The sequence below is a fragment of the Anoplophora glabripennis genome, unplaced genomic scaffold (assembly GCF_000390285.2).
Source record: "Anoplophora glabripennis isolate ALB-LARVAE unplaced genomic scaffold, Agla_2.0 scaffold228, whole genome shotgun sequence".
NCBI lineage: Eukaryota > Metazoa > Arthropoda > Insecta > Coleoptera > Cerambycidae > Anoplophora > Anoplophora glabripennis.
In genome coordinates, this window is record NW_019416328.1 from 516,624 (window position 1) to 541,756 (window position 25,133).

General features: G+C 31.5%; 2 protein-coding genes and 1 pseudogene across 3 annotated transcripts in view; all 3 read left to right on the plus strand.

The window, feature by feature from the left end:
- Positions 1 to 832: 832 nt before the first annotated feature.
- On the plus strand, positions 833 to 7,399 carry LOC108905866. 2 transcript variants are annotated; one of them, XM_018708916.1, is made up of 5 exons: positions 833 to 899; positions 981 to 1,424; positions 3,233 to 3,824; positions 4,352 to 4,530; positions 7,021 to 7,399. In XM_018708916.1, the coding sequence occupies exons 2-5, from the start codon at positions 986 to 988 to the stop codon at positions 7,284 to 7,286; spliced, it is 1,476 nt and encodes a 491-aa protein (XP_018564432.1). In that variant the 5' UTR covers positions 833 to 899; positions 981 to 985; the 3' UTR covers positions 7,287 to 7,399. The 2 variants fall into 2 exon arrangements, with proteins under 2 accessions (XP_018564432.1, XP_018564431.1); XM_018708915.1 differs by having other exon boundaries at positions 857 to 1,424.
- A 1,286-nt stretch (positions 7,400 to 8,685) lies between these two features.
- LOC108905863 lies at positions 8,686 to 20,973 on the plus strand (annotated as a pseudogene).
- Positions 20,974 to 22,564: 1,591 nt separating this feature from the next.
- Positions 22,565 to 25,133, plus strand: part of LOC108905877 — a 10,049-nt gene continuing 7,480 nt past the window's right edge. Inside the window, exon 1 of the mRNA XM_018708937.1 lies at positions 22,565 to 22,825. Coding sequence (XP_018564453.1) covers positions 22,607 to 22,825 — 219 coding nt within the window. The 5' untranslated portion in view covers positions 22,565 to 22,606. The remainder of the gene's footprint in view (positions 22,826 to 25,133) is intronic.

Sequence of the window (25,133 nt, forward strand, 5' to 3'; positions counted from 1 at the left end):
CGCAACTTGGAAACCGTTAGAGCTACAAAATATCGATAGTACTCTATTTGATTCTATGCAAATAAGGTAAAGATTCAACATTTTAGAATAAAATAAGCTGCTACTGAGGTCATTCGATATATCAAAACTTTTCATATGACTCAACTACTAACACATAAAACATAAGAACATATTAAATCTGTTTTGACAAGAACATTGAAAAAAATTTAGTAATATTAGCGAAATCCGCAAGATTCTGTCTTCAATAGAAAATCGATATATATATTTTAGCCCGACATCGAAAATGAAATGCGCTGTACAAGTACACCCAAAGAAATGATGTGAAATTAAATTTTTTAAGGAAATAAAATATGCAAATTAATGAAGTAGTTTTTTTATTCTTAACTATTTAGTAAAGAAAAGCAATCCATAAATTTACAGTATTCATAAGAAAATTTGAATCAGTTTGTTGCGTAAATCAGTGACACATCTAAATTGATAGGATATTTTATTTTATTAAATATATATTTCTATGTCAAACAATATAGACAGTGCCTCTGGGGTGTATTCAGATGAAACGTTAAGCATTGCCTGACGATACGTGGGTCTCTTTCTATAGCAATAGTCTAGAAAGAGATTGAGCTACCGTCCGGCAAAGCCCGACGATTTATCTGAACGCGCTCCAGGAGTAACTGCAAGATGATTAATTGTGTACACCCAGAGACATCTTTTAAACATAAACTCGCTGCTACCTTAGCAGTCAGTAAAACTCTACAAATACTTCCATCAGTTGCGCTGTTCTGTCATAGATAGTACTAGTGTAATTAATGTAAGCAGCTGTGGAATAGGTATTACAAAATCGCGCAATATTGGTTAATCTCAATAGAGAGCTGCGGTAAATCAAATGTGATAAGGATAAGGTAGATACACATAGTTATATAGATACATTTTATGTAAGTACAATAGTTTTATTTCTATCGTTAATTTACAAATCGTATAAGTGGAAATGTGGGAAATATGGCCCGCCCAATCACCTCGATGGTCTCAACAAGATTACGAAGAACTGATGAAAATTAACATTGAAGAATACATTCCCGATGTAAGTTTAGAGCAAGTCATAGGCAACAGTGAGAAGTTTCCTATAGATTTTCCAATTGAATCCGTCAAATGTAAGAGCATAGCTGCAACAAATGTTAAAGATTTGACGCAAAATATCAATTCGGTATATCCAGTGGTTCATGAACATGTCCTGATATTGTATTCTAATTTTTTACAAAATAAAAGAAAATTTGGAAGTGGAGTAGAGAGGGAACTTTACAAAGATATGACGTTAGATATGTTGGTAGATAGGTTGTTAAAGAAGAGGGCCGTAGCGTTTGTTGGTCCACACGACAGATACATGTTACTAGATGGATTTGGTAGGTCTGGAAAGTGGGAATTAGTAGGTAAGAAAACTGCTTAAATTTACACATATATTAAACATTTTTGAGAATGAAGACGTATTTAATTATAAATTTTCATTTAAGTTTTAACTCAGTATTTTAGAAATATTTTTCTTAATAGTAGGCATATTTTTTTTCTATATGAATTAAACTTTTCATGAAATACGGTTCTGTATTAATAAATATAGTACCTATTTTCTGTTTGTCCTCTAACTAGAGTTTTCAGTGAGATCATTTTCATGGAACAACTTATATCCCTTTCACATACCACAAGTCCAGGCTCTTTTATTGCAAGATTATCCCCAACGTTTTGAATTTTCTCATTCGATTCAGGAAAAAAACTGGGCAAAGTAAATTTTTTGTGAGAATCGATAAGAATAACATCCACATGCCTTAGCTGAAGTTCATTATCAACAACAGTTTTCTTCAAAAAGAATTGGAATTCTACTTAATTACCTTCTCATGCACTGTAGCAACATTACCATTAGAGGCATTATAGCACCAGAGCTCATTCTCTGTCTGGACGTCGAACGGTGAACATCGGTATACATAACTGCACAGAAGGTACCTGCCCTATTATTAAGGTCTCCTATCTTTGTCAGTCCTACTACGGACTCGTTCTTGACCAAGACAGCAAGCGGACAAAATGAGTTTGGCTGTACATACGTTCACATTCTCGAAGTACTTCCAGTGCTTCTTAAAGATGTACCTCTACGTGTTCAGTTTTGGTTTATGAATGATGGTGCTTCTGCCCATTTCACTGTAAGAGTACGCCTGTATTTGAATGAAGGATTAAAATCGTTGGACAGGCTGAAGCGCCAACAACGTTTCCTATTGAGAATACTAAAAGCAACTATAAAAAAAAATATATTTTTATTTTCTCGGGCTACTCGCTTGGCTGCTAAAAGGGTAAAAACAGAGAGGCAAATCAATTCATTTTTTCATTTTTATTATATAAAACACATACTTACACCTCTGAGGGGTTACTTTTCTTGTGGAGGACAAAATGGTAACCTGGGTCTTGGCCATCGACTGGCTCTCAAAGTGGCGTGGCTCTGGACTGGCCCCGATTCACCAAGTTTCCGGGGTTTAAATATTCTTTGCAAAATGAAGACCGGTAGAAGAATCGGGAACAATAACTGAATCAGTCGATCAGTTTATAGAGAGAGTGAGCGAGATGGACATAGTGCAAGGGTCAGTTCAGTATGCATTCAATTTGCAACTGGACACTTTTCGTTGCTTTTAAATCTATTGTGTAATACTGACACGTAATTGATTTCGATTATATTTATAAATTTTGTTCTATGAAATGAGTTAAACAAATATTTATACCGAAGGTATTTTTGTAAAAATATACTAAAGAAATATGTGTCCAAATAAAGTAATGCCATATGCCCATACATATTTATCTTTCAATGTTTTGATTACCTACACGGTGATTATTTAAATTTTGCATATTACTCTTCCTCTGCCTAAAGTATTTACAGTTGACAATATGTGACTGACCACAGAAGTGGTAAAAACTTGGTAGGACCCTTACGAGGGGTTAAAACCCTTCCAAAGGTTTGTCGCATGCAGATTCATGTTCAACACCCAAAAATACATACAGTCAGTCATTTAGGTTAAAATCGGGGTAGAGTCGGTAATTGCTTATTCAATATAGAAGAGACTTGTCCCTGCGATTATAAAAAATCTAAACGATGAAATTTTTTTAATCTTCAAATTGGTTTCAAGGCCTCAAAATCTATAAGAAAAAAAATTGTTTTTTTCGACTTGTTTTAGCTTTTTATTTTTTCCTTTCGCAATTTCAGGAACGCCAAAAGAAACAGAACCATTAACACTGAAAAACTGTTTAAGCTACGATGAAATAAAATTATCGGCAATATTATCAATATCTTCGTATACACAGTTCATCAACTCAGGCAGCAGAGATAATTGTGGGCGAATCGAATACAATTCAAACAAAATTGAAAACAGAGGAATTATCATAGGACTAATCGGACCTAGATTCGAAAAAGCTGGTGTGATGGAATACCAAGAGATAGTAGTTACAAAGGAGCAGAACGTACCCGGAAACGGATACGGAAACTCTTTAATACCAACAACGAAAAGTGTCTTCTTAAATTTTTACGGCGAAGTAAGTCTAACTTATGACGAGTTAGAAAACCAGTTTAGAGATGTATCAAAATTCACCCAAGTAAGGAAAGACACGTACTTTAATAATATGGTGTATGAGAGAAGGCTTGCTCTTTCAATAGATACTTTCTTGATTGAAGCTAATGAACGAGGCAGAGCTGCTGGTACCCTGGCTTATTTGCATGTAATTGGTTTTGGTCTAGGGGTGTGGAAGATATCTCATCATCAGGAAAAATTGTTTATGGACACATTTGCCAAGAGAATTGAGTAAGTACCACTATACCATAACTTCCACCCTCTAGGATACATACTTAGATCACCATTGTTTATTCTAATGGAGTATATATATACATACTTTTATATATATGCTGGTTCCTTATGATGACATTATATATACAATATAAAAATTAACTAGGTTGTTTAAAAAGGAGATGAGACAAAAAATTTGAACAATGCGAGCGATGAGTTACACAATAATTTAACTATCTAGCAACTAATGACAGTTGCTAAGACGATTTCTGTCCAAGAAAAAGCAGTCTGTATCTCTGGAATATGATCAATAATTTATTTGATAAATAAAATATAACAATTTTTCATAAAAGATTAGTCAAAGAGATTCTTTTTCTTTATTAATATCTTCAAAAGGAACGTTAACATTTGGTAGATATTTTATTATATAAAATTCATTGAATACAAATATAAATAATAATAAATGGAAATATAAATTAGGTACTGATTTTACTACTACCCTAAACAGATTTTGATTTATTAAATTTAGCTTGTATTTTCTTCAGGTTCCTGTCACCAAATTTGGATTACATCGACGCCATTTGTTTTTCTTACATAAAACAACATTCGTGTGGTAAATATAAAAATGGCGATTTAATACCAATAGAACGTCATAATAATAATGGTATTACGGTTCATATTTTTGACAGGGATCCTAATGAAAAACTAGAAAGGTCCTATAAAGGTAGGTAAATAATATTCTGTAGTTAAACTGGCTGCTCTATACTATACAAAGTGCAACAGCAATATTGAGACAACGTAATGCTTCTCGTCAAAATTAACAAAAAAAAAAAAAACGGGAAAGCAACTTTTCTTTTTGTTCTCTGTATTTATATATGCAGTTTAAATAAATAAATGAATAAATATTTTCTGCTAAGGTTAGGTAATACGTTTTCTAAATAAAAATGTGTAAACGTAGAATCGGGTTAATAAAATGAAGAATTGCTCATTTTCTGTCAATTGGCTAAGTCAGAAGAGAAACAATTATTCGCTTATCTACCTTTCGGTAAAAAGCATTGTTGTCAATAACACTAATGATATCTCTACATTCTAACCCTAGAAAGTCGAAATTCCGTTATTAAACAGTGTTATTGAAAAAAGGTCTATAGTCTGTTTAGAAATGAAAGAGAGTAATAAAAGCTTATTATGTATGTAAATCGTAAATAAATGTAGTACTGGTGCTTATATTCAATATTTTTATATTATGTATTTTCGGTATAGGAGAGGTGTACCTTTAAAAAAAACTTTGTGTGACCGGGTTGTACTAAATTGTAGTAGGTAGCTAAAATTTAATCCCCGACAATCCATCTTTGTCTATGCTGCTTCAATTTCTCGGTCCATTTCTCTTATAAGTAAACAATATAAAAACAGCATTTCAAAACATGAGACACTTTAAGCATCATAACCGGGTTAAGAGGGTTTTTAGTAATTCAAATAAAATTATTCAATATTATTATCAAAATATTTATTTAAATTTAATGAATAGACTTTTATTCCACACAAAAATATATGTATTTTGAAAATTCAAATTATGGTGAGTAAATGTAGTGTTGTATAAATGTACAATAAAGAAAATAAAAAAGTAGGTACATTAAAATTCATCCTCTGAATATTCTGATGAATTATCTTCGTCTCCTAGATTGATAACGATAGGTTCCACAGTAACGTCAATTAAATTATCGAGTTCCCACTTTTCCACGATGTCGTCAACACTGTTGGTAGGATTTTGGTGTTTCAATGCATTAAATACATTTAATATAATAATCTTCTCATTCTGAGACAGCGCACATCTTTTCACGCGTTTAGCAGGTACGTAATCTGATAAGCTCGACATTTTACCCAAACAATATTATATCCACTGGCACAATAGTCACTAAACACAAGTCGAATTTTACTCTACTGCACTAGCACGTCTTCGTATATTCAGCTCTAAGACTGGATTGATCTGTCACAATACACTGGCTCCTGCCCTATGATGTATCCAGTAAAATATACTAATGTACACCCATTACCTGTTAGTATTAGTGTTACCCGATAATTACCTGAAACGAAATTTTACCACGCCCATGGCCGGTTCTTATCTCGGGGTTTTATTACTCTCTCTCATTTCCAACCAAATTATAGCCGTTAACCATATTATTTTAGTTGAAAATAAAGAGACTTTACTTATGTCATTTTTCAAAATTACAATTAAAAAAGTGTTATTCCTTTTTTTAAGGTATTGAGATGACATTTTTATTTATAGCTTAATCAAAAAATAGAAGCACAAACGAAGGAAAAGGATTCCTAATACTCATTGACCCCCAACTTTTTGTTTCGTACGCCTATGGTTAAAGAATATTGGTTTAAAAATTAGATATGTTATTCTATTTTTTACTACTACAAAATGTGGATTTACTTTAGATATTGTAATTTATTTAGATACGTTCCAAGTTTTTTAGGCTTAGGACTTGGCATTCTTAAAAAAATGTCCCAGTTTACTTAATCTAATTTGAGAAACTTGAATATTCAAATTTTAAATTAGCTTAATTCCTGTACTAGATAATAAAAGACTGCCAACAAGCAAACGAAAATATAAATTAGAGGTAGCAAAAATTAGAGATGATGGTGAGAAAAACTGTGTTCAAAAGTCTAAAAAATTATAAAGATTTTAAAAAATCACATTCCAATGCTAATTTGCTGACATATGTTACGCAGAAACTTATCTGAACTGATAAATTGGGATTTCTAAACAGGAAGTGTATTAATATAACATAATAATATATCTAAAAACAGTCATAATGTCTCGTAAATCAAGCAAGTAAATCAGAAATTTGCAAATATGAAATAAAAAAAAGATAAAACGAAGAAATTTGCTATCTAAAATATATCTTTGAATTATAGACATGTACAGGAAAAAATTGAAGTTCAATGGGTATAAACTAAAAGTCTGTGCAAAATTTCATTTTAATATGTTGAAAAACGAATGTTATTAATAAAAATCTTTTTTCATTGCAATTTTTACACCCTGTATCTTGAAAAAGAAGCGCCTAAATGAAACATGGCAAAAGAAACGTCCCATTATCTTCATTATAAGAATTTGCCGTTGAGGGTTTGACATATTTTCTGCAACACCCTGCATAATAGACCGCTACAGCGCCAAGAAATGACTTACGGCATTGGAAATATTTTTTAGGTCATCTTCTAGTGGTATCTTACGCCTGGGATGGCAACGCTTTACCTGGAAACGAATTTTGGTGGGGACAATTGGCGGCGAGCGGGGACCCTGCAGCTGCATCATCAACCCAGATTGCTGAACTGCACAACCCTCATATAAATCCAGCAGTGTGTGGGGCTAATTTAAGGATTACCACGTTGGACGGGTTGCTGACCTTGAAAGAATATCAGTTGCGAGTAAAGAGACAGTATTATAAAGATCCTGGAATGGAAGTAAAAGAATAAAGTTTCCTCAAATTACGAGTTGGAAGTACGAGATTAATAATTCTTCGTAACAAGTGTTTTTTTTTATATTTTTAATGTAATTAACTTACCTAGATATAATTTTGATAAATTTTTTTAAGAAATTACTTTTATAATAAAATTAACTTTTTATTGCATTTGACTTTATTTTAATATCTTGAGAAAACAGCAATGATCATGGAAAAATTATTAAATTGACTATGTACGTGTACACATATTTCGTGCCAGTATTATTTGATGATATTATTTTCTTCACAAATATCGATTAAAATGTCTTTTGTCTCTAATTAATCTTCTTTCTTTTAGACAATTTTTGTAGTAATTAGAGTAGTTTTCAAAATGCCACAAAAACAAATAATAAAATATAACTCAAATAATATAATTTGTTCTTCCTTTCTAAATAAGCAATATGACTTAATTCTTAATTTGCAAAACACTATATTTGACAATTTTAATTCAAGTAGTATAAATCTAATTAAAATATAATAATTAAATTCCGTGTAATAAAGTTATTTTTAAATTAAGATTATTGCATTTTCAAGTGGCCCTTTTGTAAATGAAATTAATAAATATTAACATAATAAATTTACATATATTTACAAAACATTTAGAAAAAAAATGGCTATATTTACATGGTGATTTCTTTAAAAGACTATATTGGCTAAAAAGCTTGTCTATGATGTGTGATAGGTACCTAGCTGCATACCAACATACCTACATTTTTGGTATAGAAAGACGTTGTTTCATTTCACTTGATAGGATTATTACATCAGATTTTTTTTTATTTATTTAAATTATTTTAATATCCGAGTACAAGGACTAATAATAAAATATGTTTTAAAAAATAATTAAAAACTTTAAAAAAGAAGATATAAAAATAGTTTCATTAGAATGAGAAAACATATTTTTGGTATTAACTTGTAGATATAATTTAGAAGGTTTAAAGAAGTATATCAAATATATTTAGTTTTATTTAAAATCTAATTTTCACTAATATGAATTCTCATATTCTATAAATTTAATGCGGCACATACAATACACCTAGCTTAGGATATGCTGATATCATGTATGATTGGTTGCTTCATGCATACACCTAGAGACATCTTTTACACAGTCACTTTAGAGTGCTGTAATCGCTGGTAACCGATTACATTACATTTTCAGTATAGAAATTATAATATCACGCAATATTGACTAACCTAAAAACCGGTATTACTCTATGCTACAAACGTGGACGCTATGAATCAGAAATACAGGTACACCTATGCGGTCTGTGCGTATATTGCCTTGCCAGTGAGTTATTGTTATAACATAAGAGAAAATGTGGGAAATATGGCCTGCTCAGTTACCCCAATAGTCTCAACAGAATTATGATGAACTGATGAATATTAACATTGAGGAACACCTTTCCGAAGTTACATTAGAACAACTCATGGATAATAGTGAAAGATTTACTCTGGAGTTTCCCATCGAATCTGTTAAATGTAAGAGCATAGCTGCAACAAATGTTAAAGAAACTTTGATGCAAAATATTAATTCAGCATATTATGTACTTCATGAACATGCGTTGATTTTGTACTCTAATTTTTTACGAAATAAAAGAAATTTTGGTACTGAAATAGAGACGGAACTTTACAAGGATATGACGCTGGAGATGTTGTTGGATAGATTGTTAATGAAAAGGGCCGTAGCGTTTGTTGGCCCACATGACAGATACATGTTATTGGACGGAGTTCGCCAATCTGGAAAATGGGAGTTAGTAGGTAAGAAAAAATATTTGAATTATTTACATTTGTATATTCGATATTTCTTTCAGCTTTGTATAGGTAATTAAATTTTAAATTACAGCCCTCGATATTTTGTGTAACCAGTCTTTCCGCTTTAAAAAATACCAGTACAAGAAATTTGTGTTTTTGTAAGATATTTTGTGCTTACAAAGTTGATTGTTCTTTTGCCGCTGACGTGTACTTTTTACATTTGTTATCTTTAGAATTTTTAATTATCAATATTTTAATAATAAAATATACAGCTTTATAGCTCCAGACAGCTCTTGGAATAGGATAGTAGTTTTAAATTTCCGATTTGCCAATAGAGTACACCGATAGCAGAATTTTAGGAAGAATCAAATGCAGTGGCCGGCATTCCTACGCGTATCCTAGCAACGCAAGTTTGGCAATGTTGTCACGCACACGCTTAATTATTTAAATGTATGATGTAGGTATTGATAATATGTTTTAAAAAATCAACGAATAACTATGTACTCAATTTCACATGATCGGATATTCTGTAACGGTGTCACAGTTAGTCTATTTGATCATAATATCGTTAATTAGTTACTACATAATTCCATTTTTTGGTATTGAAATAGTGCAGAAAATATATTTCCAAATAAACAAATTCATAATGATATTTTAAACAGCTAGTAACACAACTTTTTTATATTTGATGATGCCATAATTTTTATAAATTTATTTAATATACAAGGTTATTAGTAGGTACATCGCGGAATGCAGGTACAAGGTTATTGTTTGTATTTTGACACTCACAGCTTTTAATCATTAAAGATAGAAAAAACTTTAGAATACAAATGTAGGATTTTTCCTTCCTTTTAACATTATGAAGATTTGCTGGCATAAAATATACGTTTAAAATAGAAAATAATTAAAAAAAAAATAAAACAACCTTATTGAAATGAGAAATAACTATTTTGATAACTAACCTTTATAACAACTTAATGAGAGAATAGGTAACTAAAAACGAAATAATATTAACATACCTACCAATTTTTACAAATTTTCCACATTAACTTGTTTAATTTTTTTGAACACTGTGTCACCAATATGAGCACTGAGCAAGAAATTGCAATCTTTTACGTGATAAAATACAGAATATTCAATAAAAAATATGTGACTCGCTACATTTTTATACAACCTGTATAATGCAATTTTTTGTATGCCCAGTCTTGGCAACATTTCACCGCTAGAACTGCCGCCTATTACCGAGCAGAAGAGTTACCACGTTAAATTTTAATTTGTTCTTACTAAACTCAAATGATGAATAATGATGACTTATGATCCGCACATATATGCGAGGTTATAGTCTTTTTTATGTATTTGTGGGGTTGGTCTATAGACAATGACAAATGCAATTTTAAATAAAAATTAGCATTTAAAGAAAGTAGATGCATCTTGGATTAATAAAATTAGTTAAACGAAATGTCCATATTAATGCCATAAACTTTTAGTAACCTCATTTCTTTTATGCTTTGAAATTTCAGGAACCCCAAAAGAATAACCTTTAATCCTAAGCAACTGTTTAAGTTATGATGAAATAAAACTATCAGCACTACTATCAGTGTCTTCGTATACACAGTTCATCAATTTAGGGGACAGACAGAATTGTGGGAAAATCGAAAGCAATTCCAACAGAACTGAAAAGCGAGGAATCATCGTAGGACTTATTGGAGCCAGATTTGAAGAAAAAGGCGGAGTGATGGAATACCAAGAGACAGTTATTACGAAAACGCAGAATGTGCCAGGAAACGGATACGGAAACACCTTAATACCGACAACAAAAAGTATTTTCTTAAATTTTTACGGTGAAGCAAGTCTAACTTATGACGATTTAAAAGAACAGTTTGTAGATGAATTAAAATTTACCCAAATAAGCGAAGACACGTACTTTAATAACATGGTGTATGAGAGAAGGCTTGCTCTTTCAATAGATACTTTCTTGATTGAAGCCAATGAACGGGGGAGAGTAGCTGACACTTCGACGTATTTGCACGTTATTGGTTTTGGTTTAGGAGCGTGGAAGATATCTCAGCATCAAGATAAAATATTTATGGACACATTTGCTAAGAGAATCGAGTAAGTGTAAGCAATATGTAAAGGATTATGAAGTGAAAACAATCGAGCGTATCATTCCAGAATTATATACCTTTGTTTCGACTTATTGAACAATTAAAGAGTTTATTTCTAATAGTAAAGGAGATGTGAGCAAAAGATTTAGTCATGAGAATAATGTGAAACAGACAAAGATTGAACTGCCTAGGACCAATAATAATGTCTTCCCAATTACATTACGCTCATGCACAGTCTCTCTTACTATTAGAGATAAACTCATCAATCGTTATGTATATCATTGCAAATCCGATAAATATAATATGAAAGTATTTATGTAAAAATATATAGGATATACAATAAGAAAAAGATGTTGATGTCTACATATTTAGAATGCGATGTTTAATAAAAAAGATTCTAAGTGCTTTCTCGAAATTTTCAAAGGCAGCACAAAGATTTATTTTGTTTACCAGGTATTTACATTTTTAATATGTATTGAGTTTATACAGGGTGTGGCGTCTTTATTGCAGAAAATTAAAAACCTAGACTCTTGACAATAAATGAAGTAAAATAATATATGCTACCATAAGGCGATTATGAGATTTGAGTATCAAAAATATTTTCCAAAAAATTATAAGAAGTGACAAAATGTTAATGCCGGTCCTGTTTAACATAGCGCAAAAAACATTGACCTAGTCCGCACTCTGCACGGCGCGGCACCTGTGGCACAGCATATAAAACAATCAGCAGTCTATAAGGGTTTTTTGGCGAGCCAAACCACATCAAACCCGGTTAGCTCGAGTTTGATTGTGTTAAGAGTTTGAGTTAACATTTGACAAAACTCGCAAAAATTCTTTTGGTTTGGATATCTAATCAATAATAAAATCGTAACCTATAATCTATGATAGTGCTCTTAGCTCAAGTTGTTTGATTATTTCTTATATACTATAATTGTTATTCCTAATCTGAAATGCACATCCATGAAATAACGTTAATGTATAGATGGTTATTAAATCAAAATGGGTTTACCTTTTCACAAATATCTATTCCCACGTAAATGTATCGTCAAAAAGGAAGTTAATAAAGATCTATACAGTACAATATAGAATATGCATATCTACGATTAAAGTTATTTGGATCCTCGATTACTATTTTTTTATTATCAATTTTAAATATTTACTTTGTATTTTTTGCAAAGTTATCCATTATCAATATTTTTTATTTACAACTTATACCTATCCAAACCTCTAAAAAAACGAAGTAGTGACTAGGTACGATGGTACGAAACAGAAAATAAATAAACAAAGATAGAAATATTAACTTAATATCCAAACCAACCCACAAGTCCGGTTTGATGGTTAGGCAAACTCTGCCAAACCGGGTTAACTACATTTCTCGCCAAAACGTCAAACCTCAACAAACTATAGTTAACCGGGTTAGCGGTTTTCTCGCCAAAAAACCCTTTAGGTTTCGGGCGGCACCTTTGATCTATTGAAATTCAGTGTGTGACGTCACCGACAGCCATTTGAGGCTAGAGAACAGGGCCTGATTAGGGATATTTGCAATTTTTACTCTCCTCGTTCAGGACTGTATTATCGATATTTTTATAAACATATTTTCTAAAAATGTATAAACCGCTTAACAAACACACAATTAAGGAAAAGTAATTACATACGAGCGTTTAAATTTTTGAAATAATTTGATACGGTTTTCTTTTTTAACTAACTAACTACCTACCTTTTTAACATTATCATTTTTAATTTTAGGTAGGTATACCCACTAATAGTTATTTCATTTACTTTTGTTGTGACAGAGAAGATAAATAATTTCAAAAAGCATATTACATTGTAGGTAGGTAGGTAGGTAGGTAGGTAGGTAGGTAGGTAGGTAGGTATAGGTACATATTATAAAATATAGAAAAATAATATATCCATTTAAATTTTATAGTTTCTAATATACCTACCGACCCACTGATGGTCACATTCATATTTCTACTGGACTAAAACTAAAAACTAAATGCTGCTTCCTACAACAGTCATTTAGAACAATTTATGCGGATCCCTAATATGGTTCATATTTCATGGTTCTTTTAATGGTTGTTAGTGTTAATAACGGTTCTGGAATTTAAAGATGCCGTTATATTTACTGGGGCTGCCCATACGAATAGGATGACAAGTTTTATACATAAATATCAAATACTTTCATGTTGAAATAAGTATCCCAGAACACATGCCACATTATTAGAGAATTTTGGTTATTTTAAGTTTGTTAATCGGAATGAAACTTTCCTTCAATATTTTTTTTACCAACCACTGTGGGGAAAAAAGGAGTTAAATAACGTACATAATAACATTTGTTATTTATTTATCCAAATCCAAATATACAACTCAGCATTGTCACAGCATATACAGCAATAAATACACACAAGATGCCCACAAAATATAATTTAGCCAGGGCATAGTAATAATAACAAAGAATAAAAAAAATAAATAAATACATAAAATAAAAAACCAGCATAAAAAATATTTAGCATACTTTAAATAACAATGCAAAGATAAAACATTATTTTTACAGATTTCGCCATATTATCAGTTTGTTTTTATTAATATTTTTAAAATTTCTATTAATGATCTTTAAGGTATAATAAATTCTTACTCTTAAGTACCGTATGTATGTTATGCACAAAAATGCAAGTTTGACTTGCTTGAACAGAGAGTAGATACATTATAATAAAATATACATACAAACAACACAAAATTCAGCACACACAGAATATACCTATAAGAGTTTAATAGTTTAAAGTTTCAATACACAGAACAAATAAGAGTTTAATAGTAACACACACATACAATTAATAGTTTTACACACACTGAATCAGAAAGGGTTTAATGATAATAACACATAAAAAATCACTCGCCGACTCTGAACACAGTGAACATCAAATGGTAAGACTGACTACGCCACTGCCGTTTCTGACAAGTTCTAGCCTCAAATGGCGGCCTGCGCGAGGGGATGCGCGTATCGTTCCCGCCAGCTACAGCTAGACTGCTGATTGTTTTATTTGCTGTGCCTGTGGCCTGTGGAGTGTCAGCCAGTGTCAGTACGCTTTTGACTTGCAGGAGAATTGCTGCTAAATTGTGTCAAAAAGATCGTGCTTCTGCTGTTTAGACGTTAAGTGTTTATTAAAGACGTTTCTTATTTTTTATTTAGAAGTTATTGTTTTAACTAAATCGGGAATGGATAACGAGGACAACAATAATACGTTTACTACTATCGAACGATGGCGGTAAGTTTGCATCTTTTTTGTTTGTCGTGATCCAACCTATCACTTGCAAAAGTAATAGTAGTCTTTTCTGTAACACCATGTACTTTGTTTGTACAAACCTCTTGTCTGGGATTGCACATTACCATTTACAGTGAAATAAATAATTGAATTTTATGTTTATTTTCCTTTTTAATTAAAACGAGAGGATTGTATTAAACTGGCCAAAATGATTTATTATGGCATTAAAACATTTTGTCTTTTGTGTGTATTTCATACATTTTAATTTGGCAACACTGATTTGCGCAAAGGCTCGACTCTCTGTTAAGTTCGGTTCGGTTCGGCAAGCGTGCGCTGATGTTAATCGAATGGCATGACATTTTTTGACCAGGACCGTACTAAGATTTATTTCTTCGCTACAAAATTGAAGTTCAATTTTCTTGACAAAACGTGGATATATGAATCTCTTATATAAGTTTTTTTTATTGCATTTATTCCTAGGAATCTGCCAGAGACGCCACACCCTGTATAAATATTAAATTCACTAATTCACACCTACTATTCTGTTATATAGTCTTTCCTTATTATCTGCCTGGTAATATATTTAATTTGTTTTTTCCAGGTTCCTGTCATCAAATCTGAACTATATCGAGCTATATGTTTTTCGTACATAAGACAACCTTCGTGTGGCAAATACAAAAATTGCGATCTAATACCAGTATAACGTCATAACAATAATGGTATTACAGTCCATATTTTCGACAGAGATCCCCACGAAAAACTAGAGGAGCCATATAGAGGTACCTAAACAGTATTGTGTAGTTGAACTCAGCCTTGTGTAACAGCAGAGTTACAACAGAATCTGGGGGAGATTTCTCATCAAAATTGACACAAAAGCAGACAAATATTGTTCTAAAACTATTTTTTAGAGTTCTACCTTAAAAATTAAGTGTGAAACATAGTTTTCAATGGGCTTCTGTAAAATAACTCGATATGGATTTCACATATAATAGTGTTAAATTTTGTAAAACCTTAGCGACATCTAAAAAGTGGCTCCGAATTAATTAGGAACCCTGCTCAGATGATTTGAACAACCAAATACAAAAATAACTTTTGTAAAAGTAAGGCGTTGAAACAAAAATAATTAGGTATTGACCCTCATCCATGGTACTTTTTATGATGGTGTTCAATACGTCCGTCGTCATGTTTTTTAATTAATTACTTGCAAAAATAGTTTTAAATGGAAATAGCCTATCCAAATATGCAAATTTTCAGATTTTACATACATAAGATATGGAAATGTCCTACGTTAGCCTACAAAGAGTAATTTTCATCATAGACCATACAGAAAACATACACACACAAATATAAACTTACTAGAAAAGTAGGCAAGTCCGCTTCGAAGATTTGATCATTCTTTCGATCCTGCGCCTTGTGGTGGAATTGCGTATTAAGAGAGACCTTACTAAAGGTGCGTTTATGTTGGAGCTGCGATATATAAACGATAGAGTAGTGATGAGAGCTGCGACAAGAGCTGCGCAAATTTCATTTCTATGATATGCCGTTGATAGTGAAGCTTAGACAATAGCGACGGCTTTGTAGTAGGTGTGAAGCCTTTTGAAATTAGTGATTCTGAAGAAAAAACACTTCTAGCTTTAAGTGCAGTTAAATATGTTCTTGTTAAAACAGCGTATAAAAAATGCAAATTCTCTGCACATCTTATAAATACGAGATGATACATGTTTGGAGAATTTCATCCCACAATTTATCCAAAACAAACCTATTGTGGTAATTTTTATTTTATTTTATTTTTTTGGTCTCCACAAGTGGGACCTAACAAATGTTTCATTTATTAAACTGTCGATATCCATGCCGATCACACTTGATATAAATGCAAAAAAAAATGAACAAAACAATTAGCGCCGCTCTTATCGTTACTAGGCTACCAAGCGTCAAGGCGTCGCGTCGCTCCAATATAGATACCTGCATATAAAATAATGAAATAACTTTCTTTGCTTCGCTAGTATCGTTGCTTTTATAGTTTATCGCAGCTACAACATAAACGCACCCTAAACATAAAGTTTGCTATTCTTGAATTACTGATAAGAAACTATATTCCACTTGAACGTTTGAAATCATTTTTGTTTTTTTGTTTATATTGGCAGATGGAATTATTTCTTTACTGTCGCATATAATTTGTTTGCATATCATCAGTTAAGAATCTTATCTATAAGGTTGGTTACCTTTTGTATACCTAGTCTGTTGGTATCAGAAAACATTGTTTAACTTTGTTTGATAAGATTTGTAGGAAATTTCTTTGAATTCATTTGAATTGAATACTTCAGTACCTTTAAAATAACGTAAAAATACAAAAGCTGCTAATAAAATATGTATTAAAAAGAAAATATTTTTAGATACAATATTAACTGTAATAAAGTTTTAAAACTTGGAATAATTTTGAATTGGTGTTGAGTTTACTGAATTATATGTTTGCGCACTCAACAAAAAGCGAATCATGATCGAAAAGTAAGAAGCGAGACTGGGGCAAAGGGGACCGCTTAAAACATTTATCTAAAAATTTTCTTTAATTACATGAATTTAAGGAAAACAAATACATGTAGTCATACAATATTTATTTGGCTTCGCTGAAGAGAACATGGCAAAAATTAAAAAAAAAAATCTTTTAATTTTTTTTTAATAAAACAAAAAAAAGTGTTCCTGGTCCTATATCCCCCAGGCTTCGGGGCAAAAAGGACCACCATTTATTGTATGCACAAATTGCATACAAATTCATCGTCATTTTCATCCACGCTTGCGCCCATTTTCCACATTGCTGACATCTAATCCATCCTTCGCTTCCTTTTCCTTTACATTCACCATAGACTTCATTACAGAATAGACTTTCTTCCGATTCTGAATCAGTTTCACTGTCAGCATTTATGTTGTTCTCTTTAAAACAATCATAAAACACACATTCGCTTTTATATACGTTTAATAGTACTGTCAAACACAGAACCAAGTAATGCCAACCGCTGGATAACACGGCGGGAATCTACATTAATTTTAAAATAAATCCCGTTTGCCCCGCTGGTCCCGTTTACCTCAGTCTCCCCAATATATTTTCAGAATAAAAATCTTTAAAAATGGTCCATATAAAAAAATTATTACTGGCAGCGGATTAACCTAATTAATCGATAAACCATCCCCTACTTTTCAACAAAAAGTACTCAATTTAATTCAAGAATTTACGCAGAAGTCGAAGCCATATTCAGGGCCGTACTTACTTAGCATGCCTGAGTGTGCTCGATTACCTAATATTAAAATGTTCACTTATTTAGAGGAATTGCCTGAAATTTGTTTGCGAGTTACTCGAGTAAGAACTTCTTAGCCGTACCCAACAGCCTGCAGATAAAGTAAAAAAAAAACATTTTAACCAACAAATCAAAAGCAGCAACTTTTATATAATTTTGTTTTTGAAACCTTAGATTTTAAGATAAAATACTTTTTTAAATTTTATATTTATTACCCCCACTGGATCATAAACCGAAATGCTTAGGATTGATTAATAAACAAAAAGATGAGGAATTAATTCGGTTACTACTAAAAAATAATACATTTCGATATAAAGTTAACCAAAAATTAATCAAAAGTAAGAAATTACAAACATTTTATTCACAAAAAAGAAATCATTGCTGTTTTTTCGGTAAGTTCACACCTATTTTACTAAATTACCACAAACGTCAAACAATCGTCCGTTAATGTCAAGGTATAATTGTACCTACACAGCACTGAAAATTTTCTTTACCTACGACCACTACTGTAAATACTTAAAAACACACCATCTGCGATCAATGTAAGATTCCTATTACGTACGGTAAAAAAATCGTACAGTTTTCCTAGCAACCGCCTAGCGACGGTCAATACAAACAGTATTGTATTGACCGTTGCTAGGCGGTTGCTTGGAAAACTGTACGATTTTTTTACCAAGCTGTGTGATTTTTTTACCGTACGTAAAATAGGAATCTTAGATTGATCGCAGACGGTGTGTTTAGTAGTGGTCGTAGGTAAAGTATAGTACGTAATACCACATATTACAACCATATGCGACAGCTCTTTGATGTGGTCAATTTCGCCGCGATGACCTTGGACCTTTAACTGGGATGCACGGCGTTGCCAAGTGAGATAAAATGATTCAGTATTGAGGAAAATACATAGGCAACTGATTCCTTCCTTATAGATCGTTAAGTTTTGATAAAATTATGGAGAAAGTAATTCAATTTAAATAATTTCAAAATAATTTGGAAAAATGTAATGTATGAAATATTAAATCATTTTTAATTTAAATTACTTATATTTACAAAAAATTTCTTGGTTTATTGTCAAATGAAAATATGATTTTTTTTTCAAAAATAATGAGTGTAATTATAATTAAATTTGTTTACATTTTTTTGTTAACATTACAAAAGTACATGTCGGTTATATATATACATATAAGAATTAAAAAACACGTGTGATTTTCAGCATTTATTTACATTTTTTGTTTCTTATTTATAATGGTAGCCTACTAATAACAGTATATAATAATAAAATATTGTATTACAGTATAATAATAAAATAAATACATATTATAATACAAAATACTCTATATTAAATAATATTTAAAAAAATTAAAATATAATTTGATCCAAATAAATCAAAATTCACTTCGACTATTCCTATATCAATGAATATTCATACACTAAGCCAGTTTTATGTTAAAATATATAATATTCTCAGAGGAAATATATAACTGTTACTGGATGTATATTACATATAAAAAACATGATTATTAATTCATAAGATTTATTATTTTCAGATAAGTGCGCCACATGGTTATTTTAAATTTAATAAGATATATATAAACTTTTAAATAATAAATTAAACCATGTAGGTAAATAAAATATTTACATTAAATTATTTCAAAGGTAGTTCGACACAAACGTATCTGACTATTCTCTATTCAGGTTAAGTTTCCATGAATAAGGTTATAAATATTTGATAACTGATTAGGTATTAGGAAAAACTATTATTACAAAACTAACAGTAAATAATAGAATAATTATGTATGTTTGTACTAATTACTTCTTAAAAATACTTACAGATGTTCGTCCAGCGGAAATCTAAAAAAATGAATGTCTTTGTTTTCCTTTTTACATGCCCGATAGGCATTTTTACACTTATGATAGGAACAGTTCATGTTTATTTCACAAATAAACGTTCCTAACACTCACTTTAAACTAAACACACGTAAATAAACAACAATAAACAAGAAAATCAAATCAAGTAAATAATAACGCACATTCACATTTGCAATTGCGGTGTTGCTGTGGAAAGTAACACGGAAAGATCTCCTATTCGACAATACACGAATAGTGATGCAAAGCGGCCGAAGATGACCGAAGTGTTCTTTTCTTACATAGATGTCGTCTTAGCATCCCGGGGTTTTAACTGGGATGCATCTCCTTCTTTGTCCTACAATGTATTTCCCTCTCTTTCACTGTCGCATATGGTTGTAATATGTGGTAATACGTGGCGTAATGCAATTACGCACTCATAGAATTACGCACTCGCCGCTACGCGGCGTCGTGCGTAACTTTTCCATTCGTGCGTAAAATGCTTTTTACAACACTTATTACGTAATATACTGTTCCCATTCCCATTCGTGCGTAAAATGCTTTTTACAACACTTATTACGTAATATACTATTAACTGTTATTAGGACTTCCGGATTGTTGCGATTATTCTGGCGACATTCTGTATTCGTTTTCGTCATTTCTCAATCAAATTAACTGGAGCGGAATAATTGTTTCAAACTATTCATAAATAAAAGTTGCAAGGATTGAAATCTGGTGATTAGGCAGACCATACAACTGGACCATTTCGATCAATGATCACTATGATCAAGATACATACATCGCCGAATTTCCAGCGGGACATTATGTAAATTATTTAGCACGTTACTTAAAAAGTATAACTAACTTCGGCCATTTAACTGCTCTGGTATAACGTAAGGTCCAATGAACCATTATATTGCTGCCTTTAGAAATTAGGAATACATTTACAATTTAGAAGCAACCATCGAGTTTATATGATTTCACCTGATTTGAACAAATGTGTAAAATCTCTGTTTTTAATATTTTTTAGGTCATCTTCTAGTGATGTCTTACTCTTGGGATGGCAACGCTTTACCTGAAAACGAATTTTGGTGGGGACAATTGGCGGCAAGCGGGGACCCTGCAACTGCATCATCCACCCAGATTGCTGAACTTCACAACCCTCACATAAATCCAGCAGTTTGTGGGGCTAACTTAAGGGTTGTGACGATGGTGGGGTTGCTGACTTTGAAAGAATATCAATTGATAGTGAATAAAGATCTTGGAGAAGAAATAATAGAATAAGATTTTCTCAATTTCCGGGTTAACACTATGTGAATTTCAAGGGAACAAAAATACAATACGATAATCGAATTGTCCAGTAGTAATGTTTTTCAAATAATCAACCCAGAAACAATTTTTATTTATTTTTATAATTACTGATATAAATAAAACCTATTATTTTTAGGTTTTATTTAGTTTTTACATTTTATTGCTGTAAAAATAAATTATGTGTCAAAAATATAATGACTAAAATAAATTCAACTAGCACTGCAAAAATACACTGCATTCAAAAAAAAAGAAACACTGAATTAATTCAGTTAATAAAGTTGTACAACTTTCTTTATGACTACAATGTAAAGATGTACTTATAGTCTTTCCGAAGTCAGTTGAACATGTAAACAAACGCCTAATAAAATTTAATGACGTTCATAGGCGTTCCTAAATAAGTTTTCTACTGAAGGTAAAAAATTATAATAATTTGTATATAATGTGTAGAAAATTTCTATTATATATTCATTTGACAAACAATATATTTTAATTAGTTATGTCCTCAAACAATTTTATTATATAAATTTCGTTTGTTCCGTTTCAAAAGGTCTCCAAAATGCCATGTAATAATATTAGTAAACAAAATATCCCTCTTATTTCTCCCTTTCCCAATTATAATGTGATTGATTAATAGAATGGTGCCTATAATAAATTAAAATTATCTGAATCACACCAAATTCTGCATTGCTGCACTACACTGCCAGGCGACTTGCCTATCGACTGAAATTTATGACACAGTCGACCAGAGCAACTGTGCGTGAACACCGTTTATCTGTACGCGTACGCATTCTTCAAATGGGCGTATACATTTCTACCACCTGCACGTTTAATTCAACCAGACTTGTATATGGTTATGGCTAAGCATATGGAAACAAGTTTTTCAAATATTTCAATGTCGAGTTGCTGCGTAGCGACCGAGCCTGGTACATACTGTCAAGAGTGTCAAGATCTGGTTCTTCAACTGAAATCGGAAAGACTTATACCACTGATTTCACTTCAAATATTTTAAATATGCCATCGTTTTCTCTGTAGACTGCAGACACAGGAGGATAATTTTTTTCATTCAAATACATTTTTTGACGACGGAAAAGAAAACTATGCTCCTGTACCCTTGTTAAATTTTATTTCATAGTGTCTATAACAATGGACAGTATTGTTTATCCAATGAGATATTTGTTAGCTCTGTTCCTTTGCTTCCTATATGCGTCATATCAACGCGGTATCCCGAACTGGTCCTGATTATTATGTTATGTACGATCTACTCACGGTCTTTAGATTTATCACTTACTTTGTATTCTATTTTTAAATTTGTACTACCTGCAATATATAATTTATCAGGAATCTTCTTTGACCACTGTTTATCTTTTACTTTTGAATTATAGTGCTATCAAAATACATTTTGAATTTAAAAACACTAATGGATCAAAATTACCTTATTGACTGTGTATTGACTTTCAATTAATTAATTAGATTATATTCTAATTGTTTATATCTTAAGTATCACTTTGCAATATAGGATTTTTCTCTCTCAAATATGATGTGTAAAATTTCCAGGAAACTTCGTTGATGAATATCTCTTTTTTTCCTCAATGTTATCGAATGTAAATAAACACTTATGTCTGTGTATTCTTCAATTACTTGAGAATCATTTGATGAAGATAAAACACAATACCTACATATAAATATAAATTTTGTAATATTGAGAATACAAAATAGTATAACAATAACAGTGCTATGAACAATATGGGTTGCCTCTCTTTAGTAGTTATTTTAGTAGTTTGTGTCGTAGCACATTTTGTACATGGAACGGACACAGTTGAAGAAACAGTGAAGGCTGATGATGGAGAGTACGAAATCATTACCGGAGATTGTAATACAGCACTGGCGAAAGAGATGGTATACAGGGAACATGTGCAGAAAACTGCATTGCCACTTGTGTCTAGGGACGCAAAGGTGAGTTGTCTAAGTTACGCCTTTGGCACCTAATACCGATATTTTCATGACTTTGGAAAATTTAGCTTTTGACAAGTTTTGCAGAAATTATTTCAGAAACAAATTTTTCAAAAGAAACTAAAAATTTGTTTACGATTTTCTTAGACTATATTAGGAAAATTTAAATTTGATGTACAGGGTGTTAATGACATACTTTAAGGGTAGATTTTACATTAAAAAAAGGTTCATATAAATAAAACGCTTTATTCTTGAGAAACGATGTGTTGAAATTTCGAAAACCAAGCCATTTTTAAGTTACATTTAAAATAAACCTGTGGCTGGATAAATCGGAAATAACCACAAAACTATTCGTCCAACAAGAAAAAATTTCATGATTTTTTTGTTAAAAACAAAAGGATGCATTTTCGGACACAATAGGAACTTATTTAATTTTTATTTAATACCCTGTATAATGTGTCCCTCGAAAGAGGAAAAATGTGATACTTATAAAAATTCCTGCTTGTGCTGATTTTCTTGATTTTATATACACTCACCAGCAAAAAAACCGGCCCTAAAATATTTCACAAACGTCCCTTCATCTGCTTAGTTCATAAGCTAGCTTAGTAACCCAAACTAGTTATTTTTCATTATCAATGCTTTATGATGATTGTTCCACGTCTATGTAAGCCTAATTTTAATATTACAAGGCGAAATTCCCTTTTAACGACATATGCTCAGTAATAATATAACCAGAGAGTGAGAATAAATTGAAAGTAATTTGACAGATTTTTTGAAAACTTGTTGCCAGGCAATAGTCACGAGAGCCCGCAGGGCTCGAGTGGCTATTTCCAAATGGCAACAAGTTTGAACAAAATCTGTCAAATTATTTTCTAATTTATGGAACTCGCAAGTTATATTTGACTAGATTATTTTTTGATTCACAAATTTTTACAATAAAAAAGATCAATAAAACTATCATAAAACTATTGAAAAATTTAATTTAATTAATTATTACAATATACGAAAATATCGTTGACACATTGTGAATATATTAAAAGAATTAACAATTTAAATTAGTACAATGAAAAACGCAATTATTAAAAATATTTCGAGTCATTATTTATTGAGGATTTGGAATTGCTTGTTATATTAAGTGTTTCCTCCTGCGTATTTTCTCTAAGATTATTTATTATATTTGAATGATGTTCTTGGTTCAATTGTAAGTATGGTTTAATCGAACTTGCAGAATTATGACCAGTGACCTTGATTAGTTCTTGTTCTCCTACACCAGCTTTTGAAAGGTTACTTACTGCACTTGATCTGGCAGAATGGTTAGTTATTTTTTTAGTAACTGTGTCTAGACCTACTTTTTCTGCGGATTCTTTCATCCATTTTGAAATGGAATTTATTCCCACAGGAACGTTTTTATACCAAGAACCATGAGTTTGCCAAGCCGGATTTGGAGTAAGAAACAAGCGTTCGGTTTTAATATTTTCTTCACGTTTACCCATTAGTTTTTCAAAAAGACGAACAGGGCAAATATCTGGGTTATTTATGTTTGGAGTCAACCATTTACTATTAGCGCACCTTTGTGCTCCACCCTGTGCAGTTTTTGTAAAGATGGGATTGTATTCAATGCGGCCAGTATTTAATCTTATTATGTCGGTTTCTTTTTTAAAATAATGAACTAAACATTTCGTAGCTTCTCCTCCCCTCCAAGCTAGTTCATACGATGCAACGTGAAAAAACTTTCTTTGCAATCCACAAGGTGTATCTTCGTCCCAATAGTTAAAAATTTGCAACAATTCTGTATTAGAAAGTGCCACAGAACTTTGTTTGTGCTTTTCAGGATGTTTTTGTAAAATTTTTCTTTTTGCATCTCTTGCATTTCGAGCATTTTTGAATTCTATATCATGGAAAGGATCAAAGGACCTGTTATACTTATTAAAGTAAAGTTCTTGAACTAATTTTGCCGTTTTATTCCACATTGTCTTTATTACTGCTTCTTTATAATCATTTCCGTCTTTTCTTTTCATGTTATAAGCCCAATCTTTCAAAATCAATGCCAGAGTAGCTGTTGTAGTAGATTGATCCAGAATATAATTTCTTTCTTTGGTGAAGGTCTTAAATTGTCTCCATATAGACTGATTACTTATTAGAGTATTTTTCGAAGTAGTTTCTACAATCTTTTTTGTTATTTCTGCATCAGAAAAGGTACTAAACCGATGATTTTCACCCATTTTATATATCGCGTTGACACAATTAGGTAATTATTTTGACAACTATCTGACACTTGCTACGCAAATAAAAGCCACAGTGATTATTCCCG